Raw genomic sequence first — 21113 nt, forward strand, 5'->3', positions numbered from 1 at the left:
TTTACATCTATCCAATGTTGCATATGTCTGAATTAAAAGATTATCACTTTATACTAGATAGTAACATGTCTGTTTTTTTCTCCCTCCATTCACAAACCTATTGCTGCACCACCCACTTCTTTAAGGTGCCTAGAAAATTTGTCTCAAAATTCATTAAAATTCCAATCTCAGTAAAATTTCTTGTTTGATTAGACTTCAGTACTTTCTCTTTGTTTCAGTGTCATTACTTTTACTCTTATGTATTAAAAGTATTAATGTTCAAGTTTGTCTTCATTCCTGAAAAATGAGCTCTGCAAAGACAGGGATGCTAGTTTCTATTCACACATTCTTGATGCCTAGGAAAGTATACTGGGCACACAGACACATTCTATCAAAGATGAGATAAAAACAAAAAGTATGAAATTATGTGACAAAACATTCACTAAGCAAATGGATATTACAAAGAAAAAAATGCCTATTAGAAGATGTTATCTTCCAGAGAAATTATTCTTAGAAAGAAAGCAATAATTCTTGGAATTAGTAAGAAAATGAAAATAGGGAAGATTTTAGAAACTCTGTCCTGTCAGGGATTTTGATAAAGGAATCCAATATAACCTCAGAGTTTAGGGAAGCATGCCTTACTTACATTTTTTATATACCTGTTTTGATATTGAAAGTAGCAGCTATTGCATTTCTACTTGAGAGTCTGATCCATGCATTTTTTATCAGTTCCTGATTTCAGGAACCAGTGATCACAGGACTTTATTTTGTTAGTCAACCGCACTTACTAAACTTTTACAATGTGCAGAGCAAAGAGGCTGTTGAAAGCGATCACTAGATATGAAGACACCAGTCTCCTCTGACATCAGCAACCTACTTAAGATAGACAGGAATAATGAAAAAATAATGTACCCAGAGTCAATTTCACATCATATTCTCAGATAAGGTTGATGCATTAGTGTTATTATTATGATATCAAGGTATAAAGCCTGCAATGTTGAAATTCTGCCAACCCTTCAGTTTTCATCAGGTGTCTTGTGGAATAAACAAGATTGCACTTTGTGTTCATTTCAACTAGTTGCTGTGGGCTTAGCCACAATGACTAACAATATGAGTAACACAGAGTAACACAATGAGCAACAAAAGTAAGATTTTCTTTACTCTTTGAATCTAAATTTATTAAACTACTTGAAATAGAATGGCGATATCAAATAAAGTATTACAGGGCATTTATAGAGTTCAAAAATTTATTCATGTGCTTGAAGAAACACATTGATTTTTTCCTGGAAAGCATGATGCTTTTATGCATATTATATCAAATCCAGATATTATTTTTCAACAAAGAAAATAGAGCATTTTATCAAGTTAAAATTATATGAAATCTGTATTTTTAAATGATAGCTTCTGGTAGACAGAAAATTACATAGGCAGCATATAAGTAGAAGAGCATATGATTATTTATTGATTTATGTCCACCAAAACTGAGAGCACATTGTTTTATTTTAAAATAAATAATATTGGCAAAACGTGATTCTTTTAATACTCTACTACCAACATCCAAACTTACTTTCTTAGTCTTTAAGAGTGTCTTACAAATACCAGGGGGGGAAAGTATTTTTCAGTATTATATTCACCTTCCAATATTATATAATTTACTTTTGATATACTGTTTATTAGTGTTGTTTTCTGAGACCCCAACATTAAAAGTATTTTTGCAAATGTAAAATTAGTTTCAGCTTGTAGCCTTTAAAAAAATTATATAAATTAGTTACATACAATTGCCTAACAATATCAAAACAATAACATATATATGTAAAGTCAAAATGATAGCCTCATAGAGGAGATTTAACTCAAATGGCTACCCGTGGACCCCAAACAAAATGATCAATGCTCTTCCTGAAAAACAATGCTGTAATGGTCAAATGAAATTACAGGGATCTCATAAAGATATGTAAACCAAAGATACAATAGCTGCAGTATGCCTGGAAGTGGCTAAGCTCCCAAGCAAATCATCCCTATTAGTTCCTATTCATGATTCAAATTATGCTATTTTATCTCTTCATAACATGCAGCATTTTTTTTACCCTCACATTTTAGGCATTTTAGCTTCTGCTGACATAAATGCATTCCCAAAATAGAATGTTACAGCAATCTTCTGCTAGACATTTAAGCCCATTTGTGCATTTATTTTTTAAAATGTTTTTTTTGAACTTTCTAACTGTGAGAGTGCTGGGAAAGTAGTGTTAGAATGAATGAGAACTTGTTTTCTAAAGCAACACTAGACACTTGATCTACTGTTAAAAAAAAAAAAAAAAAAATCACGGTCTCCTACCTTGAAAACAAACATCTCACGGCGAAGAATAGCTAGAGTGTTAAAGTTCCCATCACAGATGTTGGGTTTGGCTCCAGGATAGGAGGGTCTGCCGGTGGGAGGCCTAGGAGGTTTTGGCCTGTCATTCTTCCTTGGGTCAGCCGGAGGAATAGAGCGGTGAGGGGGCACTGTCGGTAGAGGTCTTGTAGGTGGAGGAATCTTGTCAGGTGGACCTTTTGAAAATATGAGGACAGTGCTTGGCTCACTTAAAACTGGAATAGAGCTGGAAAATATGCTACAGAGAACAATCACTTATCAGCAGAGGGCACAGACTAAGTGAACTAAGAGGTCTTTAAGATCGTATATTTTCTGAAAAAAAAAAAAAACAAAAGACAAAATATCTTACCCCCAAAAAGCATTGCCAAGTCTATCTGAAACTATCCTTATCATGCTAGATTCTGGATCCAGGTAGCTAGGTATACTTTGTTAATTTTTAATAATATTTTTCATAGCTTCACCACAGTTATTTTTGGGAAAGCTGCCTTCAGAACTTTTTTGGAAGCAGGTGGTATATAAATAATAAATAAATGAAAAGGAATACTGGAGCCATGTAAGTAAGCTCCAACAAAGTTAATCCTAGATTTCAATAGATAATGATTCTATGAAAATATTTCCAAAAGATAAACATTAAGCAAAGTTTATTCTATCCAATGTGTCAAAACTATTTTATACTCTTTTATTGATTTTCACTGTTTTCTTCTAATGAAATATTTTGACAAATTGCTGGAAGAGTGTTTCCTTTAAGTAGTGAATCTAAAATACCGATTGATTAAAACACCACCAGTAAAATATTAATGTGAAGAAGTATTTCTCAAAAGGGCTTCTAAATCAAGACAAAGTTTACACATGTAATTTGGTACAGATGTTAAGCATCATTCTCAAGAGATTCATGTTTTTTAAAAAAGATGTAAAGCTGTTTGCACTTAATATTTAGGTATGGGAAGAATATTCTTTTGCAGACCTTCAGTCTAGACTACTAATTCATGAGGTCATGAGAAAGAGAATTCTTTCAGTGAACCACTTAAGAAGAATTTCTGATGACACACACTTAGACATAGGATAGCTCAATTCAACAAAAGAGATATTTAGCACTGAGTCAGACATTTCTCTCTTCTTGGTATCCCAGAAAACTAAAGAGCAGCGCAAAAATTGACCTTTTTTTTTCACAAATCTATTTTAACCCTGAGAGAATACTTACCACTGAGTTATTAAAATTAAAAGAAAATAAATGAATGCAAAACGAATTAGTGAACTTAAACTATGCTGCTTAAAAATGCAAAAGACATCTTTTGGATACTGGATATTAACATACAGATAGCACACGTTTGTCTTTGTATTGTAAAAACAAAAGCTTCACTTCATTAATTTAGTAAAGCATATTTGCTATATGTTAATTATAAATGTTAAGTTCTTTGCTACTATGTGTGAAATAAATGTCTTTATAAAGGTCAATGGTTGTATGAGGAAGTTAGGATTATAGTAAATATGCATAATAGTCTTTTCTCTTTTCTCTTAATTTGCATTCATTGAGTGAATAAAAATGACACTACTATACTAAAAATTTGTTTTGTATTCTGTATTGATAAACTTCACCACTTGTTAATTTCACTCCTTTGTTTGTTAACTCTTACTCTAGGTCAATAAATCATTACGTGACTTTGGGGTCAATTTCTTGTATCTATCATATAAGGGTATTTTGTGGACCTTCAAAAGTGTTTTGTCTAGGAAATACCTAACATCAACTCTCACAAACTGTGAGTCAATCTATCAGTTTGTAGAAAAGTCTCAGCATTTTATATACGAAAGTCTCATATTTTTCCGTTTTTTTTTTGTTACATTCACTTATTACATATTTTTTCCTGAATTTTAAAAATTAAAGTTTATTAGAACTTTGCTGTAACTGCAGGTTTTCCAACCAAACTCAGTAAGAAAATTTCATCAGTGCTTAACATGTTCCCATAATCTATACATTAAGATATCTGGGACCTTTGCCAACAGAATTCAATTGATAGAATAGTTTTGCCAGTAGGCCAGCTACATACTTTTTCTGTAGTTATCTGTTTATTCTTAGAGCATCTATCTCAAAGAAGAAAACACAGCAGAATTTCTGGACTTCACTATAGGATTAAGCGAATGGAAAAAGTAGTAACCTACCATATATCTTCTGGATGCCCTGCAAATCATCATTAGGTAGTTTGAAGTTGTCTGTTTCCATGTACTGGTAAAATGGAGCCATGATGGCAGTGGGGTCATTGGAATGCTCCAATCCCAGAGCATGTCCCAGTTCATGAACTGCCACAAGAAATAAGTCATTTCCTGTGTGAACAAGAAGAAAATAAGTTATTGTAACTAATATCCAAATACAGAATTGAAAAGGACAATTTGGTATTATCAACATTTTACCCAAGAAAAATAGGAGGAACTCTTTCCTTCAACTATTAGTATGGTTTCATCATTGGTTTTCCTACTGGCAAAAATCCAATATCCTTTGTTCAAAAAAGGGTCAAGGGAGGAGGTGGTCGTGATAAAGTCACAGATATTTAGAATCCAAAAGGGAAGAAAAAAGAATAAAAGTTGAAGAACAGCAGCATTGGAAACTGATACTACTGCTGTCAAAATACTCTTCTAATTATGAAACACATAATGTGAAACATCTTACTTTAATATGCCTCACATATAATATAATTCTAACAACTTAGTAAAAAATATAGGGCAGATACCTTCCTTACTTTTACACCAATGAGTAAATTAAGGCATGAAGGTGACAAGTCTTGTCAGGAACAGCAAAGAGCTAAGATTGGGACTTAAGATATTCTGACTCCTAGACTAAAGCTTTAATTTTTTGCTAGCATAGAATATAGAAACCTAATAATGTGAAATAAAATCTATAGGCTATTAGTCATACTAACTAGAATGCTAGTCCTAGCTCTATAAATACCAATTCTAATCTTTTCATACATAATCTGAACCAAATACATTTATCTTAAGAGCTGCTGTTCATCATTGAAAATTTCCACCTGTGGTAAACTTGTACAGTAAAGTCTATGGAGTAAAAACTCTGCAGAGATATTTGGTGTGATTTTACGCATTCAACCCCCTGTTGATGACTTCTACATTTTGCTCACTCTGGATCATCATAACCATACGCATTACGGGAGAAAAAGGTGGTCCTACATCTATATATTTAATGCTAAACATTTAGTTGGGCAACATGATGTATCAAATAGTTGGTGCTGTTACATTTCTAAGGGTTATGCTTCTAAGTGAAAAGTTTAATGTGATTGAACATGAAGGCTAATATTTCACATGAATACTTGCCATGAATGCAAATATTTAATAATTTCAACCAGCATTATTTCCATGAAAACTTCTTTCCAACCATTTTTATAATGTACTATGATAATTGCCTTCAGAAGACTATTTTTTGAACCCAAAAGCCAGGCGAATAACCAACATTTTTTCCACTCTGGAGTAGTCTGTCACAGAGATCATAAGATTGACTCTTCATATGACATTAGCATACCAAAAATGAGCCATTGACAGTACTTCCTGTGGTCTACCTGAGTAAAAATACTAATAGAGCATGGTTATTGGGGGTTGTCTAGGGAACATCGTAGTCACAGGAGGAAGAAAAAAAGGAAAACAGAAGGAAGGAGGAAGTTATTCATGAAGAGTTGCATAACTATGACGGTATTTGGAAGTATGTAATTTAGGGAGAAGACTACTAAGGATTGTGTCTTGGGGGCACTCACAGGTGAGAGGATGATTGGAAAGAAAAGAAGTTATACTCATTTTTAGATATGGAACATCTAACCCCAATGCTACAATGAACACCTTTGTAATTTCGAATCAGAGACACCTTAGTTAAAATATGAATCTGATAACCACGTGGCCTATTGCTACCCTAAATAACATGTTAAGGGGAAGAAGGATAGCTTCGGAGCATGGCCACACCCAGAAAACATGAGTCAATTTTGGCTGGAGCATGCTATCAATGGGCTAAGTGAAAGGATATTTTCACCAACAGCAGACTGAATGGCAAAACAAAGATCTATCAAGCAGACAAAGGAACAAAAGAAGCCCAGGCAGTCGAACGAACAGCAGAAAACTCACGAACTGTCATTCAAGTTCACCATGAACAGCTAGTCACACCTGAACTCAGTCAGAAGACAGTGCTGACTCAGAAAATAGCTTCAGATACTCTTGACCTTCTTTTAGCAAAACTGATGCAACTTCTTGGTAAGAAAGTCCCGACGTGGACTTACAGGGATTATATAAAAAAAAAATCCAACCTCCATCCTCTCCTCCTTGCATATCAGGTCCCCTTCACTAGAAAAAACAGACCCTGCTCTGTTCCTAAACACATAGGAAGTCAGTCTTACTCTTAAGAAGATAAACATTGCTTTCAGTCAAAACTAAAATTTTGGCTAGGAACCCAGTTGATTATTAAAGGTACTTCAAACCTCTCACAAGAAAAGAGTCTCTTGGTCTCAGATTTTTTTTTTTTCCCTTTTTGGCTAGAAAGAGGAATACAAAAAGACAAAAACAACACAGACATAATAGCAAACAGGTCATAACAGCCAAAGTCATTCTGTTTCATGTATCTGTTCTCTTCAGATCATTCATATTTTTCCTTAACATCATTTCCAAGGGTGGAGTCATTCCTTGTCTCAGGAATAAAGTAAGGTTTAGAAGAAAATTAATAGAACCAGGATATGAACTTATGACCTGTGGAGTACTCTACACTACTTTTAATCAGAAACATTGGCCAAGGGCTCCAAGTAATTACCATTCTTCAGATGATTGGCAATAATGTAATTAAACCTTGCTTGCAGCTTCACAATAGTTTAAAAGGGTAAGTTGTTCAATAAAGTACTGCCCTGTAATTTGAATTCCACTAGGAACAAAAGTTGTTGGCACATGATGAGCTTCAGACAATTAAAATGCACCGGACCTCTTTCCAAATGATGAAAATAATAACTGCTGCTGTAACTTATCATTAATTCACATTATTTGAAATCCTTAATTGTAATATGCCTTGATTTTATCACCAAGCAGGCAACAAAGGAGAAATCAGTCTCTTGGTTCTTAATACAGAAATAGTACTTGCTTCTTTTGCAAGATTTTGAGTTTTGAGTTTGTTGCTTTCAATTGTATCTAAAATCTCCTTTCCTTTGTATACTCCAATACAATGTTAGAATACTAAACTGTATATTATGAAGGATAATTAATTATTTGTCATTTCTTTGTCATAATTATGTCTATATATTATTCCAAGGTCCTTTACCCTTCCATGCATTTTCAGATACTGTCTTCCCTGCTGACATATCCTGAATGTTAAAAAAAGATCATGTAATATTTTATACATACAAATTGTTATGGAACATTTATAATCCTACTAAAATATTTGGATATCACCAGCATCACTTAATCTCTCTCTCTGATGATTTTGTGATCCCAAAACTTTGGCTCCTCCATTCCTTCCAGAGGTCATATCACTACCCCGAGTTCTGAATTTGTCATTGCACTGCTTACATTTTTGTTAAATGTATTTTGGTATATTTTGCCTTGCTTACACTTTTATCAAATATGTGTTTCAATGAATTACAGTTTCCCCTAGTGTTGGAGCTTTGCAAAGTTTATCTTTGCATTCTGTCTTCTAAAACTTGTTGAAACTCAGCATTTTTTCCCCTAATATATATCTTCTAGCTTGACTCTGTCAATTGTGGAAGATCTTGTTAATATTTTAAAACAAAAATCAAAGTCATCTCCTCTGTGAAGCCTTCTCCAAATTCCCAGGTCAATTCAGTCCCTCTACATCTGTGTATACCTAGTCTTTTATATATAACTTGATTGTAGCACATACCATAATTGCCCTGAAAAATTCTGATGCTCTTAATATTCACCTGTAGGTTAAAAGACTGACGGAATAAATTTGAACATATTTCTAATTTTAAATATATATAAATACTTAAAATGTTACAGTCCATATCTAGAAATAAAAATCAGAAATCATCACCAAACCTGTGATTAGTAGAAATTTCTCCAGTGCTTAGTGGATGGATAGGATGGAATGGGTCTTCTCAACCTGCAGTCCTATCAGAATATGCGTACAGTTGGTTTCCCTAGTTGAGAAGCTAAAGAAATATTTGGGAGCCAGCCTCTGAGATGACAACAGTGATCCTCACCTCCTGATCTCACACTCACATTGTCCATCAGCATTTTATCAGTTTGCCACAGCAAAATAAGGCAGAAGTGATGGTATTTGACTTCCAAGGTGAGGTCATACAATACATCCATGACTTCCATCTTATCTCTCTCTCTCTCTCCCCTCCTCCCCTCACCCCTGCCTCCTCTACAACCATGTGAGTTAGCTTGGAAGTGAATTTTCCAACCCCTTCATATGAGTGCAGCCCCAGCCAACATGGGTATCCATGAAATAACCCTAGCCAGAACCACCTGGCTAAGCTGCTCCTGGATTTCTAACCTTCAGAACCATGTGAGATAATGAATTGTTGTTTTAAGTTGCTGGATTTTGGGGTAATTTTTTGTGTAGCAATAGATAAATGCTATGGGGTATTTTAGCACTCTATCTTCTCTCCATTTGGTTAGGATTAAAAGGTGATTCTAAGAAAAAACTGAAAAATACAGTAGAAAGGAAGCTGCTTTGAAGCATGTGAGTGTTTGTATAGCACTTCTGAAATAAACAAGGGATTAAAATATTGTCTATTTTAACCCCCTCTACAAAACCCAAAAGGCTTGGCATAACTCTTGGTCTGAAGGAACGTCTGTGATTGAAAATTTCCAGAGGTAGAAGTATCATCTATTTCCTTGTCTCCTGTGTTTTTTCAAGTCTGGAAAACTTGATAATTAGGTTTTATTATTTGTTGTACCTATGCTATGACTCTCTTTGCATTTCACTGAAAAGAGGGCTACTCTCTTGGTGGTCAGGAAAACGTGTTTCCTGCCAGAGAGCCAGAGAACTCTGATACATGGGTCTGAAAAAATAACATAAAAGAAATACTATTTATTGAACATCTACTATGAACTATAAATGTCACTGAACTTGTTACTGAAATGTCATGACCTAAACTTTATTACTCCTGCTTTACCAGTAAAGCTCTCAGAGGCTATGGAACTTGCTCAGTCAGCCACTCCATAAAAGGCAGCGTTGGTATTTACTTCCTGGGGGCACAGGTCACCTAAAAAGACTTATGTCACAGCTTTGCAATACAGAAGCTGAGAGAAGCCGATCTTAGGTGGATTTTCACGCATCTCTTTCTGACACAACTACTCTTCCATGGAGCCTGCAGTCTCTCAGAGTGTTCTCTCTTGCCTTTTCCCTGCCCAACATCCCTGCCTTCAGCATTCCACCTAGACTGGGCTGCTCCCCTAGTGCCTCAAAACTCTAGAACCATCCCTCAGTCCTTTCTCTAAATGCTTTCCCCCAATTGAGTCAGACATAGTTTGAGTATGAAAAAATGTTTATTATTGCAATCAGTTATTAGTTACTTACCATTGATGAGTAAATTTCTTGCAATGCACTTACGAGTAGCATTTACATGTGTGTCAGATAAATTTTATTGAGATTTATTTGAGGGCAAACCTAACTTATTTTTATATACACTCGGACCTTTGAAGTCTTTTGATGTACACAAGATTATTATTATGCCCCAACGCTTGTGGAATTAAAAAAAATAGTTTTTATAATACGCAAGTGACAGAATGAAGTATCAGTTAATAGTCATATGTGCCCAGTAGAGTACTAGGTGCTTAATGTGTTAGTTTATGTACTCCCCTCCATACTAATTAGGTTTTATTATTATTACCACTCTACAGACTGAGAAACTATGACTTTCATTGGCAATGGGACTTGACCAAAGTTACACAGTAAGTGGTAGAAACTTATGTAAGCTCCCATACAGTCCAGGTCCACAACCAAAAACTTAGTGTGCTAAGAAAATGCACTTATCCACTTTTTCCTTAGCCCTCAACATCTTTTCAAGGCTCTACTGAGCATCCCAGGAGGTGATGGCCACCCTGTCAAGCCACCTTCAAAGAACACAGCTGCTGCATAGGAGGTTTTTGTAGGTATCTGTAATAATAGTATTTCTTTTTTCCACTGAGCTAATAATAAACTTACTATTTTAAAACTTGGTAAGCATTTTAGTCTGTCCTGGCTGCCATAACAAAATACCACATACCGCGTGGCTTAAGCAACAGAAATATACTTTCTCATAGTTCTGGAGGCTAGAAATCTGAGCTCAGGGCACTAGCATGGTCAGGTTCTGGTGAGGGCTCTCTTCCTGACTTCTTCAATGCCCAGCTTCTCTGTACGTACTCAGAGAGAAAAAGGTAAACAGAGAGAAAAAGGAAGCTCATTGGTGTTTCTTCTTATAAGTAAACTAATCTCATTAACTAGACCTTATTCTCATGACCTCATCCACCCCAAATTATCTCTCAAAGGCCTGATCTCCAAATACTATCGGATTAGAGGGTTAAAGCTTCAACCTATGAATTTTGTGGCTTTAACTACAAAATTTTTATGGACACAATTCAGTCCACAAAAATTCCTCAGTCCAATTTGGCCACTCAAAGAGCTTTTTATCATTTTCATTGCTTCTTACTTTTAATTAAGTCTGAAAGTCCTGGAGTTTTTTTTTTTTTTTTTTTTTTTTTTTTTTTTTTTACAAAATTAAAAAAAAAACATTATTGCTACAATTAGAAGACATAGGTATAGTACACAGAATTTCATTTTTTAAATTATATTTCAAAATACGTATTCAGCAATTAAAGAAGATTGCCGGGAATGTTAGAATTGTCTGTTTGGATGTGGTGTGAAGTATGTCTAATAAGGCACAGTTAAACACTGTGCACTTAAAATATGAAGAAAACAAATTGCCATTTAACAGGTCTTCCAAAATCAGAAAAAGTATTTTCAGGAATATATGTGCCAAACATTTATAGTATTTAATAAAACAAATACTTTATATTAAATCAATATAATTAAAACAACCTATATGTATATGTTAGTCAGGTAAAGTAGAAAACTTAGGAAAATATTTGAATAATCAAGGCCAAACTATACTTTTTATTCCTTTGGGCTAGAGTTTGAAGATGATGTCTGTATTTAATGAATTAGACATGTCTTTACCTAATTCATAAAAGTCTTGCTGAAGAAAAGCAAGACTGGATATAGTTAATTGCACCATGCTAAAAACAAAGCCCTTTTTGTTTCCAATTGAGCTCAGTTAAGATTCTAAGAACATTCTCAGTTATGTTTCATGTTATTTATTTTTCTGTGATTTATCTGTGCAACACTTTTTCCATGGGTAGCTCATTTTGATTGGTCAGGATGATTCTGGAGGCCTACTTGCCTCTCTCTACAGCTAGTGCAAAAGAGATCAACTTTACTGACTGCTTTAAAATAAAAGTAATCACATAATAAATTGCAAAGCCAGTTTTTAGGAACTGATATGAATTGCCATATTATTTTGATTACTATTTGAAAAATACAAATTATTATTTGTATGGCAATCCTGGTAATATGTGCTACAATTTCCAGATCAGCAACAACTATATGAATTACTCTTTTAAAAATTTTCAATTATCTACTATGTGCAAGGAAATATATGCAGAATTACTGAACTATTGATAAACAATTTATCATAGCATATAATTGATTTTTCTACTTGGGCCAGAAAATATGAGTGCCTGGAGCTCTAAAGATAAATCACCCAAGGCCTTTGTTCTTCATTTAGGAACTGAGAGTAGTTCAGTAACTCTGAGCTCTTTTGAGCTCATAATCCTCTCAAAATTATCTGAGAAACTACAGAACTTCTTTCCCAAAACATGAATGCATTAGCAAAGTACTGAAAGTTATTATGGAATTACTTTTGCACTACTTAAGTCCTTTAAGACATACTGGGGTACAAACTCTTAGTTATAAGATGAATAAGTTATGGGGGGTCTAGCGTATAACATGATGGCTATAGCTAACAATACTGCATTTTATACTTGAAATTTTCTTTCTTTTTTTTTTTTTTTTTTTTGAGACGGAGTCTCGCTCTGTCGCCCAGGCTGGAGTGCAGTGGCCGGATCTCAGCTCACTGCAAGCTCCGCCCCCCAGGTTCACGCCATTCTCCTGCCTCAGCCTCCCGAGTAGCTGGGACTATAGGCGCCCGCCACCTCGCCCGGCTAGTTTTTTGTATTTTTTAGTAGAGACGGGGTTTCACCGTGTTAGCCAGGATGGTCTTGATCTCCTGACCTCGTGATCCGCCCGTCTCGGCCTCCCAAAGTGCTGGGATTACAGGCGTGAGCCACCGCGCCCGGCCAATACTTGAAATTTTCTAACAGAGTAGATCTTAAGTGTTCTTGTCACCAAAAAAAGAGAAATGGTGACTACGTGAGGTGAACAATGTGGTAACTAACATGATTGTGGTAATCACTTCCCAGTGTGTTTATGTGGGTGTGTATATATGTAATCATTACTTTGCATACCTTACATATATATCAAAAATAAAAGATAAACTGTATTTAAAATCCTGACTCAACTATTGACTGTATACAATTTAGTAAACTACTAACCTCTTTGCAATTCAATTTCTTCATTTGTAAAGTGGGTGTGACATCACTTATTATAGGGTTGTTAGTAGGTTAAACACCATCAAGTATATAAAATACTTTGAATAGTTTCTAGAATATAGTTTACTACAAAGAGTGGTAATTTCAGTAACAATAACAATAACTACTTCTACCACTGCAAATATTCCTATAATCAACAAACCTTACAACAAACTTTTGAGGTAGATACTAAATGACATGAAAAGAAATTGAAACTCCAGTACACTAGATCACAGAAAGTAAAAAGGCTGTTATGTGCCCAAACAGGAATCTAAATACCAGTTCTGACTTTACCAAAACTAGTGCACCAACTGGTTAAATATGGTTACTATGCAAACATATGTGAGTGACAGAGTTGAGAAATATACCAGGCTCAAGTTTTGGAGAGTTTTGAATGCTAGGTTTGAGTGTTATTATCATGTAGGAGATAACAGAGTACTACGAAAGTTTGACATTGAAATGATATTGCTGTAGAGTAATTTGGCCTCAGTATGCAAATATGATTGGAGTGAAATGATTGATGGCAAAGAAAGCAGTTAGGAGACTGCTTCAGTAGACAAAGCTATTAGGTGATGAGGGCTAAGGTGGTGATGAGGGCTAAGGTAGTGCTGAAGGGAACAGAACACAGGAGTTGAAATGAGCAAAGGAAGTATGTGAGTGATATAATGATTTGAAATCCTTTTTTGAACTTAGGGGTTAAGACCAACAACAAGTATGACATTATTATATTACTGTTGGTCATAACCCCTAAACCACCAAATTCCATGTCAAGATCATCTCATATTTTACTCTCATTATTTCCAAAAGCAGAAAAACTTAACTTGGATTTTGATTAGAACTTTCAAGGTTATAATTTTTAAAGGCTGTCCATATAAATGTCATATAGAAATATTTCACATTATTTTCACATAGTACCTTATACCGGCTTTTCTCTGCAAATCTTGTGCTTAAATGAATAATGAATAGTTAGCAAGAAATTGTACAAAAGTTTATAAAATGTTTCATACATTTGCTTGGACCAACACACCTAGATTGTAGTTCCCATATGCATTCTGCTGTATTTTTCAAGCACTTTGCTGATGTGAGCTTATCCTATAAGAAAACTGCTTGAAGACATACTGTAACACCACTGATACAAAGCTGCTATACATAATGGCTGGCTCATAACAAGGAGATGGGTTGGCTCTTTTTGAGGAAGGGCATTCAGCTTACTATCATGCAAAGACAGACTTTTGAAGCCTTCATAAAATTGGAAACCAGTACATGCTTGCAAAATTGCATATGAGAAGAATAATTAGCAAAACGATTAGTGATTTTGTTCACAAAATTCCTGCTTTTTCAGTATACATATTTGGACACCAGAAACTTTTTTTATTTTACAATGAAAAAACTTCTGATCCTACACTAAAGAAACAACTCTGATTAAAACATAAATAAAGGGTAACTTATACAGCAATTGAATTTAAGATGTATTTTGTGGCTTATATCTTGGCCTTAATTTTCCCTACAGCTTGACTAAATTTTAGACAGGTTTTTTCCTGACCATAAGTTCCAGACTGCACTTTTCTTAAAGTATTTACTATAGGAAACTTTCAAATATAAATCCTTTCTTTGTTACTTTCAGATGTAAATATTATCCCAGATTCTTGCCAGTTTTACAACTTAGGAATGTCTTTCTCTGGGACTTGGGAGCCATTCTTTGAAATGTAATCATCAAGCAAGATAGAGTCCTTATCTTCTTGTCTCTATGGGAAGGGAAGAGCCTTATTTTGATTAGCAACAATTAGCAAAAAAAGATCTTCTAATCACATTGGTGGACATCCTCTCTATACTTAGTAAAACCAATCATGACTATGGGATCCCCAGGAAAATATTGGGAAAGTATTTATAGGCTGTGGAAGGAGGGATCCTAAAGATCTGGATGGTGGTCAGGCTTATCTGGAAACATGAACAGAATTAGATGGGTTTTCTGGTTCATTTCCACCTCCTAAAGGAGAATAAAAGTTGGAGAATGGTTGAGTTTAAATTCCCAGCTCTTGAGGACTAGAATAGAGACCCTCACAGAAGGGATGCACAAATTACAATATGAAGGAAGTAGCAAGAGAGAATTAACCAGAAATCAAGTGAAAAGATGTTACAGATGTTATAGTTGTGTATCAAGTTACTAGAGTACGTGTGTAGGGCCCTCAGAGTAAACCCATGCAACATGTTTCTCTGCTCCTGGATATATTTACATACTTAGAAGCAACTACCCTATATTCAAGTAAACTGCTTGTTTTCTGCAAGTAGGAGATTAAATTAGTTATAGAATTTAAAAGTTGAGGGAAGATAGAATTTTAGTTGCTTTCCAAATTTTGCTATTTTCAGTTCATTGCCACCTAATTCATTTTTTTATATTACAGACCTGATGGCCTAGGTATAAACAATTTCCTGTTTTTAGAAAACAAAGCAAAAGCTCATAAAAATAACCCTCTATACTCGAGTGTTTGTACAGAGATTAAAAACTTGTAAACAAATTTGTTTTTATAAAACGTTAATACATAAACAACAGCAAGTATAGTAAAGAAGTTTGATAACTTTATCATGGCACATTCAGATTTCCTGATGATTTCCCTTTCTTCTCTAAGTGAAGTTCTTCTCTGAAAGAGCCTGTTTTGCCAAAAAATATTTAACAAAAGAAAAGAAAAGGCTTTTTCTATTAACGTTTTAGTTTTTAATTTTAGTTTTCTCTAAAGCAACCCTCTTTCCATACTCTCCCAAGCATGCATATTTTTATGAAGGTATACAATAGTAAAACTACACCAAAATGAGTATACAAAATATAAAAAAATTATAACCTTAGTACCTTAATATAATCATGTATTTTTTAGAGTAGGCTTCACATATATGTATAAAATTTCATAGACATATAAAAATTCATAGACAATTAAAAATGATAGATATATATTTCTTTTTTAGCATATTGTGAACCTTACACTTGACAGTGGAACAGTTGGCATTAATTTACTGTGTTGGCCTATCGAGTGATTACCCAGAGTTTGAAATCAACAACTCTGGAATTTCTGACAAGGAGTTATTTATTTTAAATAAGATTTTCCAACTCGACTAAAGCTATTGATGCTAATAAGAAAAGACAAATGTGTTTGCCTTTCTGTAATTCTCATTTCAGAACAGTAACTTGAGCTCATATTTGTTTTCTAAGAAGCAATGTAATACATGTAAAGTTTGGCTTGATAAATTACCTTAATGTATGAATTTAAAAAATAATATGCAAAATCATAAATTCGGTAATTATTTGTGCAGTCAAAATTAGCGAGGATTAGCTGAGCCAGTTTATCAAAATATTTTAGTAAAGTAGTGGACTTTAAAATAGACATGTACATGGCACACACCAATAAAATCAGAAGATTCATGCATGGCCTAGTGTTCACACGCAAATTTTAAAACATATTTCAGGATCTTGCAAAAGGATATGATGTAACCTAAGTGTCTTCCTTATCTGCTTTCTTTAGTTTGCATTTAGAGTGGCAGAACTGAAATAGCAAGATAAAAATGGAAATGAAAATTAAAGGACATTTCTTTTTTTAATGATAGATATGCTTTACATTTGTCTGTGATTTACTCCACATATTCTGTAACTAAAATTCATATTTAAATTATTTCAGTGTAGGTGCAGCAAAATATCTTGTCTTATTTTTATTTAGTAAACAAATATTTGAAAGGCCTGGGTTTTTGCTTAGGAGTTGGCAGACTATTCTGTTGGCAATGTGGTTAAGAATTTCAAATGTTCTGAGGAATGTTTTCTTTCTAGGATACATGACTTGGATGGGAACCATAACCTAAATGTCTTGTGAAATGTGTGTGTGTGTGTGTGGTTTGTAAGTAGAGCAATGAATAAACCACTTATGTTTCATAATTTTTACAGATTCTAAGGAAATAAATTTGTATAATAACTTCACTGTAGTCTTGGAAATTTCTTCCAGCAAACAGGAACACTTAAAAATGTATTAGAAATTCTGACTCAAAAAAAGGCAAGGGATGTAAATCCCTGATTGTGAGCTTTCTTTTCCTTTTTATTATGTCTTGATTGCAAATAACCTAATTAATGGGAAGCAGTTGCTTCATTTACTAAAGGATAATGGTAACATTCGTGGGGTACCCATTATGGCCCAGATTCTTCTCACGAAAATCTTTTAAGGTAGATGTAATCACCCCGGACAGAGCCTGAAGAAATAAAGGCTTGGAGTAAATTACTTAAAAGCTGGTAAGTGGTACAGGAAAGTTTGTATCCAGGTCTCTTTGAATACAAAGTATTTCTTCCCTATGCTGAATATGACTATCTTGTAGTATTATACACACACATACACACACACACACAATCTTCCATAACTTTCATCACCTAAACTAAGGTAAAAGATATAAATGTAATCTTATGACACAAATGAACAAAAAAAGAATCAATGTTGATACCAAAAAGAACTATCATTTCCTTTGATGTTTGCTCATGGACTGCTAGATTCCATGAATTTTAATAATATACAGCAAGAATATATTGTCCACTCTATGTCCAACCAGAAACACAGACTATTCATAGGAGATACAATAGTCTCCAAGGAATTGACTGTGCTCTGCTAGAGAACATCTACCATCCTATATCATATTAGTTGAGTGTTAACAAAACATCATTATTATCACAGTACTTTATTGGTTGAAATCCTAAAATCGTTTCTTATTACAGTTCAAACTATCCATTAAAAACTACCTTTCATAATCTGGTTTAGACTTTCCTATCCAACCCATCTGTCACTATTCACCCACATGTAACTTAATCCTTAATAGCTCCCCTAATAAACCATAAAAATTTTTACCTCTCTCACTTTCTTCATGCAAATATCACAACATATATAAAAGTGATAAACCATTTGCCCCTTTCCTCTCATTGTTCAAAGTTTTAGTATGTTTTATTTTGATCAAACAACCTTGGATGGTCAATGTTAAGAAATGAGAATTGAACTGTGTATGAATGATTCCATTCACTACATCATGTCATTTATTGCCGCAAGGGATATGTCTTTTGCAGAGGTAGAATTTCCCTCTGAAACTACTTTGACTATTTTCACATACTCCTTCTGGCCTTGTCCTGCTCTATTTTGTTAGTCATCCTTACAGTGAAGTGATTTTTACCAAAATCTATTTTAGCTGTGGAGAAATACAGATTTTTTAAAAATACGCCATCAAATTACTCATACATCCCTTTGTGAAAAGTAAAAAAAATAAAGATTTTGTATATACATAAGTTTCAATACTTAAAAAGCCTTAGAAAGACTCTTTAAAATACGATTTTTCAATTGTACTTTGTAAACAACTTCAAGAATGATAATATTGTTTAAGTTAGCCATTGCTACGTAACAAATCCACAGCTTAAAACAAAAGTCGCTGATACTCTCACAATTTCTATGGCTAGAAATATGAGAGAAGCTTAACTGGGTTGTTCAAGATCAGATTTTTGTGAGGTTTCAAACTGTTAGCTGGAGCTGTCAAAACGTTTGACTAGGGGACACTCTGCTTCAAAGCCCAATTAGGACGTGTTGGCAAGCTTTGGATCCTGCTATCTGTTGGACAGAGATGTGGTCCTCACCACGTGGGCTCCTTTCATATGCTGGCTAGATGTCCTCATGACATGTCATCTGGCTTCTTCCACAGCGACTGATGAGACAGACAGAAATACTGCCTGCGCTGGAAGCCGCAGTCATTTATAACCTAATCTTGGAAGTGATTCACCATTACTTCTTCTCTGGTCTATTTATTAGATTGAAGCCACTTTGTCTAGCTTACGCTCAAGAAGAGAGGATTATACCAAGGCGTAATTACCCAGAGGTGGCTCATTGGCGGCCATTTGGGGGCTGGTTACTCTAGCATCAGTAACAACAGTGAAGGCTACCGCTTGAAGCAATTTCTAGGTTTTAGATACCGTACTAAGTGTTTGCACTCATTGTAATAAGTATGCAAGGGACAGTGTTCCATATAAGTTTTTCCTATGAAGAAAACTGATACTCAGGAATGTTAAACAAATAACAAGGAGTACTGCTAATCATTGGTAAAGCCAGGATTCAAACCTAGGTCTACTGTATTCAAAGTCAGCAATTTTTCTCCCCTTTAACACTGTACCTTTTTTTCTTCTATGATAATAGAAAATGATCTAAACTGTAATGATTTTTATTCCACATACTGGTTTGGGAATTCATGTTACTTAAGCAGAGAGAAAAAAAGAATCATATTGAATTACCTTGCCATTACCTTTATTAAATTTGATTCTTAAGAAAAAAATTGCAAGCTTTAAAATCTGCTACTTTTCAATATGACACTTAGATAAATAAAAATTATACAGCTCTGACTTGCTAAATTTTGAAATGAAGTGTTTGTGCTCAGAAATGTTCTCCCAATAATCAGGCACAAATACAGGGGCCTCTTTATCATTGTCTTGTCCACTAGGAGTTTTCAATAATCCTCCTCAGTTACTGTTCTATATAGGCTGGAGAATCAGGAGCTAGTGATGGGTAAACTGAACTTCTAATGATGGAGTTATAGTATTTGTTTATATCTGAAGAATATGTTCTCTATTCATTTTGCTACAGTAGTCACATTCTTTGCATGTTATAATGAGTAATTCAGAGTCATCCTCTACCTTTGACAAAGAGAATATGCAGACATATTTTTACATTAATGACTCTTCAGTCTTAGTACCCATTTTTTTGACAAACAAAATTAGAGCTTAAAATAACGATGTAGAATTAAATATAACACTTAGAACCTGAATTAACAATGTGACAGATATTATTAAAATTTTCATATAAAAATTCAGTTTTTCTCTAATTATCATAGTTCCCATTATAACTATCATATCATCATCTAACATATTATAATCACTTTTTAGTCATTTTGTATCCTGCTGACCTTTATCTTGCAATATAATCTTCAAGTAGAACCATATAAAGAATGAAAAGAAAGAAGGTAGACTGCAATTCAGTATCAGCATACACAGCATTAAGCACAGTTTTCTGTTGTAAATAAAACGGAACGTAAAAACAAAGAAAAGATAACATATTAGATCCTCCAAAAGCAGAAAACTATTAAGAAAAGAAGACACCCCTCTACAGAAACGCTTGTGGAAAAATGTGCATATGAATATGTAATTTTAAATTATTTTATAACATATGCTTCTTAGCAGTTAATGAGAAATTCTAACTCCAGCAATATGTCACCAATTCTAACAAAAATAATAACCATAAGCAATTGCTTTCAAAATCCCAGAGTCTCCCTTGGTCCACTAAAATATTAAAGACACATAGCTCTTAGATTATTAAAAGCATCTTTCTTCACACTTACATAAAGAAATTTTGTTTTTATTCCTCTTTCCTTATATATTTAATATCCTTATATATTCAATTTCTTTATATATTCAATTACTGGTTTTATTCAAAACCAGTAAGGTATAACTCAACTTAAAACTTAAAGATATTCAAATTTTTATAAATTGTGTACCTGGAACAGATATTCTCAAGAAACTATTTTTACTCAGAGAAGTACCTGTATTTTCTACATACTTTATTTTCTATTTTGTAAGCCTATTTTTTTTTCATAAAAAAGTGATTAGGTTTTGGGGTCTTTGGTATTATACATTGTCAAAGATTTATGAATGTCTAAATAATTTTAAACCATGTATCCATCTCTCCTCTATATATTTTTCTAATTTTCCTCTCAACACATTCCAATTTATTCATCAGGTATTATCCTTTCTAGGGACAATGTTGCTGTTTCCCCTAGCAGCTTATTTAATACAAATGTTCTTTGTATCCATTCCTTATTTTTTTTTCTACTACCTTGCTTGGCTAGACATGTGATCCACTAATCTTTATTTTTCTTCTCCACCTTATGAAACACCTAGATCTGATGTCACTGATATATGTAGCTTTATTTTTATGTATTGTTCTAAAATATAAGATTGATAGCTATTTGATTGGTAATTCTTCAGTCTGTTCATGTCTAGAAAAGAATTTTAATAGAATTTTCCCAAATAAGCTTTTCATCATTGAAAAAAGGATAAGAAATAAATCTTTCCTTTTCCTATAATGAATTCACT

At 33.9% G+C, this 21113-nt stretch overlaps 1 protein-coding gene across 2 annotated transcripts in view; it reads right to left on the reverse strand.

The window, feature by feature from the left end:
* Positions 1 to 21113, reverse strand: part of MMP16 (matrix metallopeptidase 16) — a 358463-nt gene that overhangs the window by 151423 nt on the left and 185927 nt on the right. For both annotated transcript variants that reach the window (XM_073999069.1, XM_005563660.5), the window contains exons 5-6: positions 4505 to 4666; positions 2312 to 2523 (exon numbers count right to left, since the gene is read on the reverse strand). In XM_073999069.1, the coding sequence (XP_073855170.1) occupies positions 2312 to 2523; positions 4505 to 4666 (374 nt within the window). The remainder of the gene's footprint in view (positions 1 to 2311; positions 2524 to 4504; positions 4667 to 21113) is intronic.

The sequence above is a fragment of the Macaca fascicularis genome, chromosome 8 (genome assembly GCF_037993035.2).
Source record: "Macaca fascicularis isolate 582-1 chromosome 8, T2T-MFA8v1.1".
In the NCBI taxonomy this organism is placed as follows: Eukaryota; Metazoa; Chordata; class Mammalia; order Primates; family Cercopithecidae; genus Macaca; species Macaca fascicularis.